Source organism: Acanthisitta chloris, unplaced genomic scaffold (assembly GCF_000695815.1).
Source record: "Acanthisitta chloris isolate BGI_N310 unplaced genomic scaffold, ASM69581v1 scaffold39357, whole genome shotgun sequence".
NCBI lineage: Eukaryota > Metazoa > Chordata > Aves > Passeriformes > Acanthisittidae > Acanthisitta > Acanthisitta chloris.
The window spans coordinates 5,050-25,093 of record NW_008685137.1 but is presented as its reverse complement, the minus strand read 5'-3'; the positions used below and the strand labels follow the sequence as shown (position 1 = coordinate 25,093).

At 47.5% G+C, this 20,044-nt stretch overlaps 1 protein-coding gene across 1 annotated transcript; it reads right to left on the bottom strand.

Annotated features, from left to right (window-relative positions):
- Positions 1–3,499: 3,499 nt before the first annotated feature.
- Positions 3,500–17,913, bottom strand: LOC103806892 (Friend leukemia integration 1 transcription factor-like; the record flags this gene model as incomplete). Its single annotated transcript, XM_009079602.1, has 3 exons — positions 17,705–17,913; positions 7,927–8,081; positions 3,500–3,703 (listed from the first exon to the last, which is right to left on the bottom strand). Coding segments are annotated over exons 1-3 (490 nt in total), but the record flags the coding sequence as incomplete, so codon positions are not given.
- Between the last annotated feature and the right edge of the window lie 2,131 nt (positions 17,914–20,044).

Below are 20,044 nucleotides of genomic sequence, written 5' to 3'. Positions count from 1 at the left end.
TGGTTGATTCTATGATTCTATGATCACATATCCCCCACCCTAAGCAGGAGCAAAGCTGGACCTCTCTGTAACAAACAGCCTTCCAAAGGGGGGAAATTCCCAGAAAAAAAAAAAAAGCCCATCTCCCCATGGCACTGAGCTCAGAGGCTCAGCACTAAACATCCGCTGGAAGTCAGGCTGGAAAAACAATCAGCTCCTTTGGAAGGCGTTACTCCGGCAGGGAGTTCAGCAGCAATCCTCAAGCAGCTTGGCCTTAGGCAGCACTGGGAACAGCTGCAGGGGAAGGAATGTCTCCGAGGCTGCCGACCTCCACGCACACAGGAGCTTGCTTTAATCAGCACAGCACTTGCATGACGTATTGGGCTCAACACAGAAAAAGGCAGAAGCATAAAAGCTGGGGATGGCCTGGGATTGAATGCTCCATGTGAACAAGGAGTCATTTGCCTTAAGCCAGTGAAGTTGTTTGGGTTTTGCAGTGTGTTAATAGCACAGGAATCCCTGTAGGCATCGCCCTGGTAGGACATGAGGGTTTTATGGTCATTTTAGGGTCATTATTGCAGCAGCACTGAAATATTGTGACTGTGTCAGGATTCCATCCAGGGGAGACCTTCTCACCCTCTGCAACTCCCTGACAGGAGGTTGGAGTCAGGTGGGGGTTGGTCTCTTCTCCCAGGCAACCAGCAGCAGGACAAGAGGGCACAGACTCAAGCTCTGCCAGGGGAGGTTTAGGTTGGATATTAGGAAGAGATTTTTTCCAGAGAGAGTGCTCAGGCATTGGAATGTGCTGCCCAGGGAGGTGGTGGATTCCCCATCCCTGGAGGTTTTCAAGCTGAGACTGGATGTGGCACTTCATGCCATGGGCTAGTAACCACAGTAGGGTTGGACTGCATGATCTTTGAGGTCTCTTTCAACCAGATTGATTCTATGATTCCATGACTCTGAGACATGAGCAACATGAGGCATAATCCCTGTTCCACAGATTTGCCATCTCAAGGGATGGGACCAGTAAGAAGGCAGGTAACTGCTCCCATGTACAAAAGTAAAACTGAGGCATAGAGGAACTGAGGCAGCAGTTTATTCCCACTGATTTCAGACATTTAGAGACAAGGTGGGAACTCAGGGACTGATACCCTGGATGTCAATGTGCCCTGATGCTTCTTCTGTATAAATGGAGAACAGTCTGACCAGACTTCAGGTAGGAGGGATCAATCAGGAATTTACTCCTGAGCCACAGGACCACAGGAAATAGAAAAGGTGATCATTGAATCCAGGTCCTTTAGGCTTATGCCATGAGACCAACAATGCAATTGCTTTGATACTGACTCTGAACACCTCAAATAACTGGACACCTAACACTGGAGACTACCCTGGAGATGCTCTCTGGAGCTAAAGCAACAGGAAAACTCTTCTTGCCTGGAGAAGAGAAGGTTGTGTGGAGACCTCAGAACAACCTGCCAGGAGCTGAAGGGGCTCCAGGAAAGCTGCAGAGGGACTCTTGGTTAGGAACTGCAGGGACAGGACAAGGAATAATGGGGAGAAATTGAAAGAGGGAAACTGAGATTAGATCTTAAGCAGAAGTTTTCCCTGTGAGGGTGGTGAGACACTGTCCCAGGTTGCCCAGGGCCGCTGTGGCTGCCCCAGCCCTGGCAGTGTTCACAGCCAGGTTGGCTAAAGCCTTGAGCAACCTGTTCTGGTGGGAGGTGTCCCTGCCCAGGGCAGGGGGTTGGGGCTGGATCATCTCTAAGCTCCATTCTAATCCCTTCACATACTATGAAGTTATGAAACTCTCGTGCCAAGCTTTTCAAACTCAGCCTGGTTCTTTGATACAAAACCAAACAGCTCTGTCTATTCTCAAGTGTTATCAATAAGACACTACAATGTCTCACTTGAGCATTATCTTGTGGGAATTCAGCACCGTTTCCGGTTACCAAGCGCCTGATGTGCCCAGCCAGAGTCAGCAGGTTTGGCCCAAGCAGCTCCACAAACTGCCTCACCATTTCCCATAAAAGTGTGTCATTCTGTCTACTAACATTACTTAGAAAGTTCCCTGTGCAGCAGCAGCTTTTGCTGATGAAACAGCCTGAAATTCACCGATGCTTTTGGATGGGAAATGATTTTATTGCGAGGTCATAAGGGACGAAAATGGTTCAAATCCAACCATTGGGTTAGTTGTTGTGAATCATTTCCTTGGCTCAACTTCTCAGAAAAAATAAAGGTGGAGCTAACAGAGGCACCCATCTGTGAGCTAACTCCTGTCCCACTGACTTAGCAGAGGCAGGGACAGACAGCACTCAACAGCTTTGAAGGAACACCCTAAATCAATGCTGTGTCTCTGCCTCACTGCACTGGCCAGAGGAGACACCTTCAGCTGCCTTTACAGCACAATTTGATTTTCTAGTGGAGAAAATACACCTCTTTCTTTCTCTCTCTTCCCTCTCACCTTGATTTATGGCACCTCCTCCTGATTTTTGAGTCCCTACATAATTATAGTCCTATAAAAGCTGCTGTGCTTGAAAAAGTAGTGAAGTATGTGGGACTCAGCTTCAGTTCTCAAGCCTCATCATAGCACCATTATCCTGAGCACACCTTTGTGAGGAAAGGAGATGATTTTAGCTCCAATTTGGAGATGAAGAGGAGACACTTGGAAGCTATGGACATACTCATGGTTGCACAGAAGTCTTGGAAAAGTTTGAATCTGACTCTCTGCCTGTACTGTATGCATAGAGAAGAAACAGTATCCAGTTATCCAGATAAAGAACTGTACCCATAAAGTGACCTTTCCTGTCTGGGCTGCTGGGGAAGTACTTTTTCCAGAAGCAGCTCAGCAGATTGCTCACAGCTTCTGGGTTTGGGGCTTAATACAGCAGAAGGATTATTGGATCCATCCCAAACTCTAGTGTAGGGACAGAGAGTTGCAAGAAAGTGTCCACAAACATTCTCTATAAGCCCTGGGTCATTTGCATGACATCTACTTCTGCACATTTACATTTGGAGAATCACTCTTGTATTTTTGCCTCTTCCCAACCAACCTGGGCCTCCAGGAACTTAGGAAGTCTCCAGCTCTGGCCAGCTGTGGGTCCTGTTCTGATGAAGGCTTGACCAGAAGCCTCAGGGGAAGTGCACAACCCACTAACTGCAAAGTTATGGAATGATTTGCTTGTGACACATCAGTTAAGGTTTGGTTTAATCTCCACAGTAAATGTATTTTTATCATATAGCCACAGATGTCTTTATTAACTGTAAGAATATCTGATCTCAAGAGTCCTGCTCAGTTCTCCACCTCCCTGATAACACCAGTAACTTCATCTGAGTTCAGGGTAACTTTCCAATCCACTTTTATTCCTTGCTTCCATGTTTGCTCTCTGCTTGCCTTTCTTCATTTTCCCTCACTCTTGCTACTATTCAGCCTGCAAAAAGAGCCCTAGAAGTTCAATCCCCACAGCAGCTTCTCCTATCAGCATGTCATGACAGAGCTGAGCTGAGTCAGGGCAATACTTACTTTCCCTGAGGTAAGTGAGGTGAGACCACAGAAATTCTGTGTTGTAGGGGGAGGTGGTTCTGAGGAAGTCATCCTTGTTCATTTTGCAGAGCTCCTTGCCATCCATGTTCTGGAAGATGGTGGTGTCAATGTCCATTAATCCATACTCCTTTATAGCCCATTCCAGCCACTGGCGCACGTGTTCCTGGGTCCAGAGGGTGGGATCTGGCAGGGAAGGACAAAGGAGAGTTACACACATGCCTCAAGCCTCTAGCACTCACTGCAGCCCAGTCATAGAATTGTAGAATCATAGAATTTTAGGGGTTGGAATGGACCTTGGAGATCATCCAGCCCCAACCCCCTGCCCTGGGCAGGGACACCTCCCACCAGAGCAGGTTGCTCAAGGTTTTAGCCAACCTGGCTGTGAACACTGCCAGGGTTGGGGCAGCCACAGCCTCCCTGGGCAACCTGGGACAGTGTCTCACCACCCTCACAGGGAAAAACTTCTGCCTAAGATCTCATCTAAATTTCCCTCTTTCAATTTCTCCCCATTCCTCCTTGTCCTGTCCCTGCAGTTCCTAACCCAGAGTCCCTCTGCAGCTTCCCTGGCGCCCCTTCAGCTCCTGGCAGGTTGCTCTGAGGTCTCCACACAACCTTCTCTTCTCCAGGCTGAACAGCCACAACTCTTTCAATTTGGCTTTAGGATTACGATTCCAGGATGAGACACACGCACACAATTCAATCCCTAGAGTTGCCCTCCCCAAGAAGCTCCAAAGTCAAAACATTAACCATTGTCTCCACAACCAAATCTATTTAATTCACGGTTTTCAGTGTGTTTTGCCAGGAAGAACAAGCACTGACAGTGGTCTGACAGGGCTCAAGGTGAGTTCTCTTGAGTGTCTCCCACCTGCCTGAATCTTACTGCTCTGCTGGGAACAACAACACTGCTGATGTTTGACTGTGACTGTTGATGTTTCCTAAAGGAATTTCATCCCTTTGGGAGGGTCTGCCTGTCCCAGCTTTGTTTCTGCCATGCTGTAGAATGCCATCAGGGCTGTGTAAGTCCCAGCAGCCCTCACAAGTGCATTACAAAGGCTCCACAGCTGGCATTGTAAGCTCAGAGGATATTGGAATTTCCAGGCAGCAAAGGGACTCTGAACAAAAAAGTCATATTGCTTAAGCAGAGCAGCTTGCTATGGCTGTGAGTCACAGCTGTTCATCCTGCTGACAGGAATAGGATTCTACCTCTGCTCACCCTGGAAAACCCACACAGCTCTTGGAGGGCAATGCTGGTACTGTCTCCTGCATCATTCTGGACTGTCAGCACAGCTCCAGCTGTGGAGCTTTATTACTGGCAGTGACGTCAGGGAGAGATTGATCCCTGCTGGAGTCTCAGCCCCCATGGGGAGGGTTTTGCTGCAGCAGGAGTTAAAAAAAGAAATCAGCCTTTCAGTTTTGAGGAGAGCATTAGATCAGAAAGGCCCAGCAAGAATTGGTGCCATGATACCATTTCCAGAGTCATTTTCAGAGCATATCTGTGTTTTCAGATGTTTCCTGTGCTGCTGCTCCCCATGTCTCCCATTTTGGAGTGTAAGCAGCAAATTCATGTCCCATTGCAGCTGGAGAGGATTGCAAAGTGAAGTTTGAACTTTGGAGGTGTTGGATCTGTCTTGAACAGCTGGTGCATTGCTCTAAGACAAGCCTCAAACACCTCAGGACCCAAGAAGTGGAGAACATGGGCCAGAACACACAGCCATCACACAGCACACTCTGAGCAGAGTGAGCCCAGTTGCTCCCAGTTGCTTGTAGCATAGTCCCAGTCACTCCCAATATGATCCTAGTATGATCCCAGTCATCCCAACTTGGTGCCAGTCACTGCCACTTACCCCCAGTATAGACCCAGTCACTCCCAGCAGCCACAGCATAGTGCCAGTCCCCCCATGTGCATACATATTCCAGTATGATCTCACTGTGTCCCTAGTTAGCTCCCAGCATGGTCCCACAGGCTCCCAGTCACACCCAGTATTGCCCCAGCCACCCCCACTGTGATCCCAGTCATTACCAGTCACTCCCACTGTGATCCCAGTCATTTACAGTCACTCCCACTGTGATCCCAGTTATTTTCAGTCACTCCCACTGTGATCCCAGTCATTTTCAGCCACCCCCACTGTGATCCCAGACATTTTCAGTCACTCCCACCATGATCCCAAGAAATGCCTCTGCCACATACTTTCAAGTGCATAACATGATGCTTTGGCCCAGGGCTGTGTGTGCTCAGCTGTGAGGATCCCTGGGCACAAAGGGTCAGGGAGTGCCTGTACCTGGTACATCCCTGGGCACCTGAATTCCAGAATAACAACCCAAGGAATATGGAAATTATAAGTGTGGCATTTCCCCACTGAATCCCCAGTAAATGTGGGTTGCTCAAAGCTGAATTCTCCCTATGGAACTTACAGCCCCAAACCTTAGCAAATCTGCTTTGGGAACCACAGATGGATTTCCTTCATGTTTTGGCAAGAATTAATTCAAATTCTGCTTTCTAAGCACTGGCAAAGGGCTGAACATTTTTACAATGCAAGTATTCAAGGGAGGAGTCTTTTTTTTTCCTAATTGAAAGACTTATTTGTATTGAGATTTGAAAAGCCCCCAATATCTAGAGGGCAGAGTGAATTTGTGGTCTCTCTTTAAGGACTGTAAAAGCCATTGAATAGCCTCTGCAAAACTGCCTCCTTGAAACATGGCTTAGAGTTCATTATTACTACCATTGTAAGCCTAATGTGACATTATTCTTGCTTATCTTCACTCTAATGCACTATAAATCTCCATTCTGGATTATATTAGCATATCCAAATGCCTTTCTTGGATGGCTTGGGCCTCAGATCCTGCAGCCAGAGATCTGGGATGATATTCAGTATTGTCTCCCAAAGTTTGGTAAATTTCTGCGATTTCACAAGCATCTCAAGGGTTTGATTTGTGGATGGTCATGAGGGGGGAAAAATCCTTTTCTTCACTTTCCTTCAAAGAGGAGATTTGAAACCTCTAGTTCAGCTTTAGCCCAACCTTGGTCTTTTGAGATATGCATGAAGAGCATAGAATCATAGACTCATAGACTCAACCAGGTTGGAAGAGACCTCAAAGATCACCAAGTCCAACCCTACTGTGGTCCCTAGCTCATGGCACTAAGTGCCACATCCAGTCTCAGCTTGAAAACCTCCAGGGATGGTGAATCCACCACCTCCCTGGGCAGCACATTCCAATACATGGTGAGGAGGAGGAGAAATGTTCCCTTTTGAATGACTTTAGTAACACAATGACTGATTGGTACCAACTCACACCTTCGAGGCAGAGCTGACACTGAAACAGATCTGCTGCTGCCACCAAACAGCTCAGCCATTCTCTCCAAACAGATCCCAACAACAGCTTAAATGCTACTTGGAGATTTGCTGTCAATCTTTTATTGGCTTCCCTTCACTACATTCAGTTCAAACTTTTCCCTTTCATCCTAAATGGCAAACAAATGCTTGGGAATTGTCATGTGTTCATGGTCAGGCCACGATCAGAGCTAAATTCCACGAGTACATTTCTTCCTGCCAACAGTTTGTCTGCTTGGGTCAGCTACAGCCCTTGGTGCAACCCTCACTGCACGGGGTGAAACCTGGAAATCAGTGGGAATTCTGGGCCATCAACTGGGCCAACACTTGGCTCCTTTGCTGGAAGGTTCCTGGCCTTGCCTGTTTATGGGGATGGTGTTTATAAATATCACAGGGAAAAGACTCCTCATTCCAGGTTAGACTTCACCAGTTGCCTCCACAGCAGCTCTCACCCCTGACTTGTCCAAATGTATCCAATGCATCCTGCCAATTCCAGACAGCAGATGTGGCTCTCAAATACAAACAGAACTGGACAGGAATGTTTCTGTGTAACAATTTTTGGAAGGGTAATGTAGTTCCTGCAAAATATAATTTTTCTGGGTTTCTACTTCTAACAAAAAAATGAAAACAAAGTAGGTCATTTTGAATCCATCAACGTGACATGAAAGTGCATCTGGATCCTGAGAGCATCATGGGACTTATAATTTGGGTTCACTTCATGCTTGTTCTTGCCTATGAACTGTGCTCTTTGATCATACCCTGAGTGTCCCAGGAAGCAGATTCTGCTCTGACACATGATGGGAGGTGGATTTGGTTCAACACACCAAAACACCACTTCATTCTAGGAAAACAAAACCCACCCAGAAAAACCAAGAAGAAACACTAGTTATCCACTTCTTATCCTGATCCAGATTATATACTGCAACATGGGAAATTCCCTCTGGCCACAAACTGATATTTTCCTTACTCTTTACATGGTTTGTAAGAAAGAGAATTCCTCAGGGTGTGGATAAACAAGCCTTATCTGTCCAGTGGCTCTTCCAGAACATGACACAAAGAGCCTGGTGGTGGTGGTACCTGCTGGGACGATGACTCTCCTCTCGTTGGTGGTCATGTTGGGAGGAGGCCCATTCTTCTCATCCATGTAGGTGCTGTAGCTCATGGGGTTGGACTCTGTCCCTGCTCCAACGAGTTTGCTGCATTTGTTCACACTGCAGTCTACAGGAGACTCCCTGAAATGGGAAAGGAAACAGCTGACATCATCCTTCTGCCCCTTCCATCCCTGCTGGTTTGGGTTACAGACATGGCAAAGATCCTGAAGGTGGAAAGTTAAGGGGAGTTTCTTCCCATGTGGGAGAGGCCATTCCTGACCTATCCCATGGATGTCACAAGGTGATCTATGAATCACAAGGCTCACACAGGGGAACTCTGTGAATCAAAACAGTTGGAATCTCAAAGAAGAATGACTTCCAGACAAGGCAATGGTAGCTGTCAGGTCATATATAATCCCTCTGAAACACCAAACTCCCAAACCAGATAAAGAGCAAGTGCTTATCACACAGGTCTGTGGGTTACACCCCTCACTCCCCTTCATCCTCTGCTGCTCAGTGCACTTTAGCAACCCTGCAGATACAGCTGGATGCTCCCAGGAGCAATTGTTGGGCTGTTTCACTCTTGCACTGTCTTGAAACAATCTTCCTGTTAGAGTGGAGCCTGTCCATTGACAGAGGGGCTGCACTGCTCACCTGGTGTGCTAAGGCATTCCCACAGAGCTCAGCAGGAGCACAGGTACTCCCTGCTCCATGTCATTAGCAAAGAACTCAACAGACCCAGGCCAAAGTGACAGGACAGCCACAGAAGAGTATAAGAGTACCACAATTTTTATTTGCACTATAAAAATCAGTCTAATTATATATATGCATATATCAGTCTAATTTACACAAAGCTGAACATAACTGATCTTCTCTGTCCCTAACAGTGCCACAGTTCACTGCTTGGAGAGGACATCTAGAACTCTTGGGTGCCTGAGGCAGGAGTCAAGAATTACAGATCACAGCAACGTGTGAGCTCTGGGCCCAGTTAACTTCTGAGGTGATGGAGGGACCATTCAGCAGCCGAGGTGGCACTGTGCTAGGACTCAGGTGACACTGTGCTAAGACCTGGCCTACATGCAGCCCCATGGCAAGCAATAGGCTTTCTCTGGCTGCTCTGGGAGACTTGGGAGCCTCCAAACCACAGATAGGGAGCACAGATCATTTTTTCCTCCAACTGCTGTAGTAACTCCTGCTTTTGGGCACTAACACCACCAGTCCACAGCCTAACATACACACACAGAGCACATCCCAGCTCTGAGGAACATCCCAGCTCTGAGGAACATCCCAGGGAAGGGTTTTTAGACACCTACAGCACCAGTCCACAGCCTGAAACACACACACAGCACATCCCAGCTCTGAGGCATGTCCCAGGGCAGGGCTTTTAGGCATCTAAAACACCAGTCCACAGCCTGGCATGTCCCAGCTCTGAGGAACATCCATGGGAATGGCTTTTAGGCACTTAAAACACCAGTCCAAAGCCTAACATAGGCATACAGCACATCCTAGCCCTGAGAAACATCCCAGTTCTGAGGAACATCCCAGGGAAGGGCTTTTAGGCACCTGAAACACCAGTCTACAGCCTAACATAGGCACACAGCACATCCTAGCCCTAAGGAACATCCATGGGAATGGCTTTTAGGCACCTGAAACACCAGTCTACAGCCTGACACACACAGAGCACATCCCAGCCCTGAGGAACATCCATGGGAAGGGCTTTTAGGCACTTAAAACACCAGTCCATAGCCTAACATAGGCATACAGCACATCCCAGCCCTGAGGAACATCCCAGTTCTGAGGAACATCCCAGGGAAGGGCTTTTAGGCACCTGAAACACCAGTCCACAGCCTGACACACACACAGAGCTCTGAGGAACATCCCAGGGAAGGGCTTTTAGGCACCTGAAACACCAGTCCACAGCCTGACACACACACAGAGCTCTGAGGAACATCCCAGGGAAGGGCTTTTAGGCACCTGAAACACCAGTCCACAGCCTGACACACACACAGAGCTCTGAGGAACATCCCAGGGAAGGGCTTTTAGGCACCTAAAACACCAGTCCACAGTGCCACAGTCAGAGAAGCTCCCAGGCCTGAGGAACATCCCAGGGAAGGACATGTTATTGCCCTCACCTTTACAAGGGTGAATAAATGTGCTAGTCCAAGCAAGCCCAGAGCTCATACTCAGAGCAGCTTAGGCCACTGCTTTAATCACAGACCTATCCTCCTGCTCTGCCAGAAGCCAAGTGGTTTGGGAGGAAAGCATTTCCAGGGGAAGACCTGTGACAGTGCAGCAGATCCCACCCTCTGAGTGCAGCTGGCAAGACTTCCAAGCTAGGACACTAAACAAATTTGTTTCTTAACCTGAACTGGGGGGGGTGGGAGGGAGAAATTACTGCAGCTTAGTTATCATGGCTGGGAGATAAATGCTCCACCGAGATATTCTAAGGCAGATGGTAATTTTTTCCTCATGTCTTACTAGGAGAATGTTGCTTGAAAATGGAAATAAGATGTATAACTTACACATGTTTGAATTTAAGGTTTTACTATTTCGCCTACTGTTTTTCCAGGCAGGGAACCAAAATCTGCCTTGGGAGAGGCAAACTGCTGAAGGCTTAATGTCCCCGTGGCAGGCTGAGGAGAGCCTGAGCAACTGCAGGGACACAGGATTTCACAGGGAATGTGATCATTGCTTTTTCTCTGCTGAAATACTCCGTGTCAGGTGTTAAATGCTGCCTGTACTGGCTGAGAAAAAGCCTCGAGGCAGTACAAAGGAGCTTGTTCTCTGCTGGGGTCCAGGCTGTCCTGAGAAGACTCTGGGAGAGTATCTGTGCTTCTGGGGTTCCCCAGGTGACCAACCTCCTTCCCTGCCCTGCCTGGGGACCAGCTGCTGGTGTTAAATGGTGTGGGCAGCCCAGCTGGAAGGGCAGAGCCAGCACACATGGATGTATGGATTCCCACCTGCCTTGGGGGTGAGGTTCTCCCTCCTTCAGACACAACAGTTCCCTGCAGACAGTGTGTCCCAGGTGCTGCCTAAGGTCCTTCTAGGGGATTCACTCCCATCCCCCTGCTCTAGAGTTGGATTTCCCTGGATTATAGCCCCTGCAGTTGAGACACACATTGTTTATGGTTACGTATATAATACTCAGACAGACCTATGGGATATTGTTCCACTATAGACCTCACCTGCAGTGCTGCCTCCAGCTCTGGGTCCCCAACACAAGAAAGACATGGACCTGTTGGAATGAGTCCAGAGGAGGCCATGGAGATTCTCTGAGGGGTGGAACAGCTCTGCCCTGGAGCCAGGCTGGGAATGCTAAGGGTGTTCAGCCTGGACAAGACTCCAGAGAGACCTTAGAGCCCCTTCCAGTGCCTAAAGGGGCTCCAAGAGAGCTGGGAGGGACTTTGGACAAGGGCCTGGAGGGACAGGACACAGGGAACGGCTTTCCACTGCCAGAGGGCAGGGATTGATGGGATATTGGGAAGAAGCCAGGTTGGATGGGGCTTGGAGCAACCTGGGCTGGTGGGAGGTGTCCCTGCCCATGGCAAGGGGTGGAACAAAATGAGTGTTAAGGTCCTTTCCAGCCCAAACCATTCTGGGATTCTGTGATTCTATAATAACCAGACTCTTGGATAATAACATCTTCTAAACAGCTTATCCATGCTTTGTGCTGGCATGAAATGACACACATGAACAGACCACAGAGTCCTTGGCTGTCTCTGCTCTCTGCTCAGCACTGTGCACATTCACATGACCCATACAGCAGAGTAACAAAAATAACACCAGTGCTGTAAGATATCTGCTTGGTGGTTTTGTGATGATTTTTCAGCCCACAGACTCTTGGTTTGGCAGTTAGGACCCTGCCCAAACCCTGCCTTGCTCTGTGCATCTCAGCAGCCAAAACAGACAACCAAGCATCAGAAAAGATCTGAAAATAAGATCTGAAGAGCACTTTAAGGGACTGAGGTTCCCCTAACAACCACTGTGGGGAGAGAAGCTACTCTGTTAATTCCTACAGGACATTAAATGCACTCCATGGACCTGACACTGTTGTGTCCATGTGGGTGTGTAACTGTTTCCCTTCCCTCTGTGGAACTTTTTAGGATGGTTGGATCCACAGCTAACCCCATTGGACAGACATAACTGGGAAGAGAATTATCCAAACTGGGCAGGAGATTGAACCGTCCTTAAGAAAATACCATGAAATCTTTAGTGACAGCAAGTGGGAAGATCCTTAATTTTCTGTCCCCTCTAACCCAGAATTTCCTACCAGATCCAAACACTATCCAGACTGAATCATCTCTGCAGCTCCTGGATGCCTATTACTGTGTCCAGCCCCAGCCTAAGGCAAGGGATTTACCCCAGCAGAAAGTGGATGTAGCTGTGGCCACACAGAGAAGAATTCAATGTATCAAATGATAACAGGGAAGTCCTCTCCATCAATAGTGTATTCATGGAATAGCACTCCTTCCTTAGCTCATGCCTCACCTACAAACAGGCTGAGATTGATATACAGATTTCCTTATGACTGGAAATGGTTTGTGTGAGGGATTTCAGATCCAGATTTATCCTTGACTTTGCACAGAGCTCCCAGACTCTGGAGTGGCTCTACATGTTGGGTTAGCTCAGCCTCTGGCCAGAAAACATGGATCTACACAGGATATAGGCTGCTTTCACAGCATCCCTGGAGTATATTCCCTGTGGCACTGGCAGAGTCCAAGGAATATGAAGCAGCACTCATTCCCACTGTCTGTCCAGAGACTCCTGGTTTCAGCTGCTCCAGTACAGTCTCTGGGGATGCCAAGAGCTTGGTGCTTTGGGAAAAAGGCCAAAACAGCCAAGTAGCTTGCCTGGCACTGACTAATAAATCCTCTGTGCAGCTTCAGCCTGAGTTCCAGGTACCTGAAAGTAAAACAATCACTGTCCCAGGCTCTGTCTAGGAATCACCTTTGGCTTCCATTAGAAAGAACAAACAAAGGGATTTCAGGGGTTTCAGAACCTGACTTAGCTGTGGGCAGGGGGATGTTTCCTCCTTTCTTCTTATCCTTTCATTCCTCCTTTCTTCCCACACTCTTTTCATTTTAAATTTGCTATTTTTGGTATAAGGCCCTATTTGGCCATCTCAGCTTTCATCTTCCCACTTGAAATATCTTAATATCTTTTTTTTTTTTTTTTGCTGTTCAGTGAAGGAAGTAAGAACAGACATACTGGGATTGTTCCTCAAGAGGAGGCTCACAGAGAGATGGTAAGGCTGTCAAAAGGATGGACAAAATGAGGTTAGAAACCTGGGACTGCATGAGAAAAGCACAAGGGGTGGGTCGGGTCTGTAAGAAGGGAGTTTATCCCAGGCAGGTAAAGGCAAACAGGAGATGCTCAGCGGCTCGGGCTGGGGCACAGCAGCCCAGCAGATCCCACTAGAGGGCTCACACGCTGCTCGGAGGGATTTCACTCTCACACACATCACACATGGTCCCTTCGGGTTGTGTGAGACAGCTATTGTGGCACAAAAACCCACTGAGGTCTCTCAAACTTGGAGTTATTTAATGTTCTAAAGCAGGAGCATCACAGAATCATAGGGTCTCAAATTGGTTTGGGTTAGGAGAGATCTTAAAGCTCATCTCCTTCCACCTCCTTCCATGGGACACCTTCCACTAGCCCACATTGCTCCAAGCTCTGTCCAACCAGGCTTTGAACACTTCTAGGGATGGAGCAGCCACAGCTGCTCTGGGATGTCTCCAAAGAATGTCTCCAAAGCGTTTTCAAAGCACTGACTTCATTATTTTAGCTGGACAAAATCCATCCCATCAGCTGGAATTGCAGAGAGAACTTTGCCCACATCCATGCACACATCAGCATGTTAGAATGTCCTTGCACATTTGAAGATCAGGCAAATTTTGTGAGGTCTTTTAAACAATTGTCCTCTGAGTTCAGCTACAAATGCAAATCAGGGGCAGCTCAGTAAATACAGTCAAGGCTTGGACCTTCTGTTGCTTAGTTGACTCTTTGCATTTGGAATTTATGTAAAATACAAGGAAAAAATCTATTACTACATGGACTATAAATTGAGTCAAACTTTACCCAGTGTTTGTCTAAATAATCCTCCTCCTTTATTCACTGGGATAGAAAATGTGAAAGATTTTGTTTGTTTTGTTTTATAAATTTGATTAAGTGTAGCCCTGGGTTTTTACTCTGAGCAAGCTGCTGTCCGGGAAGGCAGATTCTGAGGCCATAACCTGCATCTGGGTCTGATAATACTACAAACATTCCTGCAATTTCAACTTCTGAATCTGCAATAATACACAAGTCTCATCTTCTCTCCCAAAACATAGCTCCCTGGCCCTGCTTGAACATCCCCTACATACAGTTATCTAAGAAATTCTTTCCAATTTGGGAGTAAAGCAGGAAAACCTGACATGGGGTAGAAAACTGGTTGAGTTTTCCATGTTGTTTAGCACTTGGAGGACTTTGAGGCTTGGAGAGGTTCTTCAAAGATCACCTCTCTCACCCTGCTGAGCACCAAACCAACTCATCACACAGTCAGACCTGCTTCTGGTCATTAAGAAAAAGGGACACTGTCCCTCACTGCCCTCAGCTCCTCCCTGCCAGGTCCCTGCAGCTCCATCCCTGTCCAGAGTACACAAACCATCCTCTCCACACAGCAGTGCTCCAAGTACAGGTGAAAAGCAGAATAAAGGCTGCCCCTGCTAATGAGGCAGCTGGAAATCGGTCCCAGAGTGTCCTTGAGAAACAAGAGGGAGCAGGAGAGGCAGGAGAGAGGGAGGGAGGGGCACAGGGTTTGTTTTTCAGCCCACAGTTGAAGTTCATTTGTACTGAGATGGGTGTTTGCTGCTCAGACGTGTGGGTTTGCCAAGCAGCTGATGGGCAGAGGACCAAGAAAACAGAGTAGCTCAGTCCATCACCATGGACTGAGATGGACATGGGAAGGGCACATTTTTAGCCATGAATAAGAGGAGAGGATGTAGAAATCAGGTGAATGTTCTCATGGCTTGGATGGGTTGGAGTTCCTGTGCTAACACAAAGGGCAAGGCTACTGCAGTGCTTGGTCCTGACATTCAGAACAGTCCTGTCTTTTCTTCTGACTGTTTGGGAAGTTGTTAGCCCTCTTTTAGATACCCTGAGAACATCTAGTTTTCTCCTAAGAACATTGAAGCTCCTGTGCTAACACATTATCAAAGGGCAAGGCTGGAGCTGCTGCAGTGCTTGGTCCTGATGTTCAAAACAGTCTTCTGACAGGTGGGGAAGTCCTTACCCCTCTTTTAGAGATACTGAGGACATCTAGTTTCCTCCTAAGAACCTTGTTATCTTGAGCAAACCCCTAAAGAAGGATTTCCTCTTTGCCCAGAATAAACAGACTTCTGGAGGGCCTTTCTCCATGGCTACCAGAGCACTTAGAGTTGTTAATGAATCAGTTTGTCCAAGCAGTATTATTTCCCTTTTTTTCTGGACAGATGAGGAAATTGTCACACAAAGATCACAACAGAAGGACAGCCCAGTATGTTTCACTCCAAAGTACAAGCAGACAATGAGAATGTTACATAGAATCATAGAGTTTTAGGGGTTGGGATGGAGTTTAGAGATCATTCAGAGCCAACCCCCTGCCCTGGGCAGGGACACCTCCCACCAGAGCAGGTTGCTCAAGGCTTTAGCCAACCTGGCTGTGAACACTGCCAGGGTTGGGGCAGCCACAGCCTCCCTGGGCAACCTGGGACAGTGTCTCACCAATAGACTTTGAGAATACACACTAATACAGACACAGAGAATCTACACACAACATGTGCTTACAGAGTCTGGAGAGCACAAATGCTGTTTATGGCAGCTCAGAGGATGTTTGTTCCCTTGGCCCTCCAGAATCCTCTCAAGTGGGACAGACAATAAGAGGAAACACTCTGTGTGGGTCAGTGTGACACTCTGTGTGGGTCAGTGTGACACTCTGGATGTGAGCAGCTGATGCAATCATGGAATCTTAGACTGGTTTGGATTGGAAGGACCTTAAAGCTCATCTCCTTCCACCCCCTGCCCCCATGGGCAAAGACACCTTCCACTAGACCAGGTTGCTTCTAGCCCCATCCAACCAGGCCTTGATGTGGGCAGCCTGGCAATGCTACAAAGGGCTTCCTCCTCTTCCTCTTAATAACCTTGGGAGCCAAAGCTAGTCCTCATGACTATCAAAAAACCCCAACCAGCACTTTCAAGACATCCTTTTGTCTGTGTTCTCCAGGAATGGTGTTTTTCAGGTAATAACTCATTTTGCCATGTTTCAGCTTCAATTCTGAGGCTGGAAATACTAGTTCAAAAATCCACCTCGTTTCTCTGAAGTCAAGAAATGATACTAAGGTGCAATCAGGGCAAGATCGAACTCAGCCTACAACTGATCACCATGAAAGAGCAACTGCTGCAAAGACCTTTATCTTAGAGTGAAATCAGCATCTACTGTATACTTACGAGGAAAAAAAAAAACAAGCTGCTGTTTGATGTCTTTAACACTCACTGTAGAAGTTTGAAAGTGCAAAGCTGCTTTCTGTTTCCAGCTCTGCACTTTGCTTGGTTCTCAGAAACCAGGAAAAAATGCTGTTACAGAAGCCCTAAAGCAGAAAAACCCTTGAGGGTTTAACTGTCCTCTATTTACACTGTACCCATGTTTAGAGATGTTTGTGACTTGGAAATGAGAATCAAACTTAAAATCAATATGAACTCTAAAACCCAATGCTAAAAAATAAGAGTTTTTCTATATTGTATGTATTTATAACTGAAAAAACTTGACATTTCTACACCTAAGGATTTTGTCCATGAAGGTGATTTTTTTTCTTTGGATTTGCCACAATGTTTTCAAAAGAGACAACCTGAGCTGTGAAAATAAAATGATTTTAAGTCATTCAGTTTCTCATTGAACAAGGAAATGATTCCTCTCCACCAGCTCTAATTACAAAGGATGGGGATCAGTCTGCTGCCTCTTTGGCCCCGAGCTGGAGAGGATGCATCACAACCAGTGACACTGTGATGGTTAATATCACTGCTCCCATCTGCTCCTGAGCTCTTTGGCTCATGTGTGATCATCTACATCCACACAGCAGATGTGGGTATAGGCCTGTTGTTTTGTTACACCTCACAGACTGCCTTAAAGCAGCTCAGTCTCCTCTTTCTCACTTCTCCATCAAACAGCTCTCCAGTTTCACAGGGTTGTTTCTGCCCTGGTAGAGCACAAACCTAGCTCAGATGCAGTGAGAAGTGCCCTCCAGTGAAGCTCTTAAGGTCCAGCAATGCAGCTTTCATTGCTTCACCCTGGGGCACTGGTATAAACACTATTACTGCTTGAGCACCTTTGTGAACCCTTTGAACCATGGCACATCTGTGGGATGCTGATCTGGGTGATGAAATGTGTCATTTGCAACAGCATCTGCAGCATGAACTCTGTGCTGGCAGTTTCCTATCCCTAGGATAGGGATAGTAGTAGTAAAAATAGTCTGTACAGTGTCCATGGGCACTGGTAGGGTACATCCTGCAGAAGTGCATGAGGGCATTAAATGAGTGCCAAAGCATCTCCAGGGAGAGTGGGAGATGGTCCTGCACCAAGAGTGGAGTGTGTTGACATGTTGGACAAGAGCACAAATGGGCAATACATTCTTTGCTTGTATTTGGACTTGATTTAGACTCAGAGGTTGATTCAATGAGCCTTGTGGGTCCCTTCCCACCCAGGATATTCTATGATTAAACCTCAGTAGATGGTGGAAAGGAGCTTTCCTTACCTTGATCCATTCATGTGGTCATATTCCCTTTTGACATTGACACGGACAGGCTGGTTAATCCACTCCTGCTGTGGGGGCAGAGGGTTGATTTTGTGGGGCTGCCCATAGTCAGGGTTCCCTGAGGCTGTCATATCTGCCTTGGGGAGGTGAGTGGCAGTGCTGTACGTGGAGTCAAAGAGGGACTGGTCGTCGCTCACCACCGACAGAGCCTCCTGAGGAGAAAAAAAACAACACCAAGCGCTCAGAGTTGTGACTAAACTGGTAACTCCACTCAAGTTCTCCCTTTGAGCTGGTGAGCACCTGCAAGGGCCCTGCAGCTGCCCAGCCCTGGCTGAAATTGCCATCTGCCAGGATTGCAGGTTGAATCAGAGGCTTTGGGGTCCATCAACCCATATGCAAACCAGTGGGTTGCTTTGCTTTGCTGGCTGCTGCTTGCTCTGGGTGGGACCAGCGTGAAGGTTAACTTCTGCAAACACTCAGGGAGGCTGTGGCTGCTCTGTCACCTCGTTGCTTGTTCTGAGCAGCTTCAGCTGCAATTTCAGCATTACCTGCCCACCTGCCTGCACTTGCTGGTCCAAACCCAAGCAAACTGCTGTGCAGTGTGTAACAGCTCTGGAGTGGCATTTGAAGGGCTATAGATCTCCCTTCAAAGGGGCTTGTGTGGTGTTTACACTTTGAGGTTCCTGGTGAAGGAGAAGCAGCCAGTGCAAGTCTGAGTTCTGGGTGTTAGTGGTGGGAGAAAAAATGCATTACTTTACACTTTTTGTTTACTTTGTGGGAAGTGCAGGGCTGCTGTCTTACCAAACTCTGCATTTCTAGAAATGCTTCAAAACAGGAAATTATTATCCCTTTTTTTTTTCTCTCTTTTTTTTCCCCTGCTGAAACTCCAAATATTGACCAAAAGTTTTGTGACAATTTCTCTACATTGATGATCTCAGGTTTTCCAAGTGAAGCACACAGGGCGCCTGATGGCTTTTGGCACAGCCTTGCCTTGTTCCAAGTGCATCTGACAAGGGCTGCATGTTGTTCAGGGAGCTCAGCTAACCACACATCACACAGCTGCCACTCTGGCTGGCAAGGCAGAAACCGAAGGAGGAACCTCCACACGCTGCTTTCATGGGAGCTCATGGAGCAGCCCTGGGAGACAAAGGCAGAACACATTCACTCTGTGGCCTAAGCATCCAAAAAAACATATCAGTGATGTGTGGGCAGCAGTGGGTCACTGTGAGCACACACAGAGGCCTTGCTTTGAAAGCTGCTGGGTGCTCCAAATTCACAGCCTGAATCATCAGCTTTTAAAACTGATAAATTATTGCTCCCTCCCTGCTTCGCTCAGGAGTTGTTTCTGAGGTTCAGGAGGGACATTGAGGTGCTGGAGCAGGTCCAGAGAAGAGCAATGAGGCTGGTGAAGGGACTGGAGCACAAGTGCCATGAGGAGAGGCTGAGGGAGCTGGGGGTGTTCAGCCTGGAGAAGAGGAGGCTCAGGAGAGACCTTATTACCCTCTGCAACTCCCTGACAGGAGGTTGGAGTCAGGTGGGGGTTGGTCTCTTCTCCCAGGCAACCAGCAGCAGGACAAGAGGGCACAGACTCAAGCTCTGCCAGGGGAGGGTAAGGTTGGATATTAGGAAGAGAATTTTTATGGAGAGAGTGCTCAGGCATTGGAATGTGCTGCCCAGGGAGGTGGTGGATTCACCATCCCTGGAGGTTTTCAAGCTGAGACTGGATGTGGCACTTAGTGCCATGGTCTAGTGACCACAGTAGGGTTGGACTCGATGATCTTTGAGGTCTCTTCCAACCTGGTTGATTCTATGATTCTATTCTATGATTTGTAAATTCTTCCAGAAACAGGGAGGGAAACAAGTTCTGAAACCTTAGGAAGGTGCAGCTCTTGGAATTCTCTGATTACATGAGAACCTAAGCATGAACCAAATATCACCAGGCTCATCACAAAAATTGGCAATAATTTAGAGTCTACTGGGTAGACATGAGAATCTCTCTCAGCTTGAGTTAACCCACTTAGGGAGAGTCAGGTCAGTGCTCTGCATTTACAAACCTCAGCACTTTTCTATCTCTGATCTCAGCTCACGTAACAAACCCAACAAAGCCCAAGTGGCCTAGAATTGAACCAAATATCACCAGGCTCATCACAAAAATTGGCAATAATTTAGAGTCTACTGGGTAGACATGAGAATCTCTCTCAGCTTGAGTTAACCCACTTAGGGAGAGTCAGGTCAGTGCTCTGCATTTACAAACCTCAGCACTTTTCTATCTCTGATCTCAGCTCACGTAACAAACCCAACAAAGCCCAAGTGGCCTAGAATTGAAGGCCCAGGAGGAGC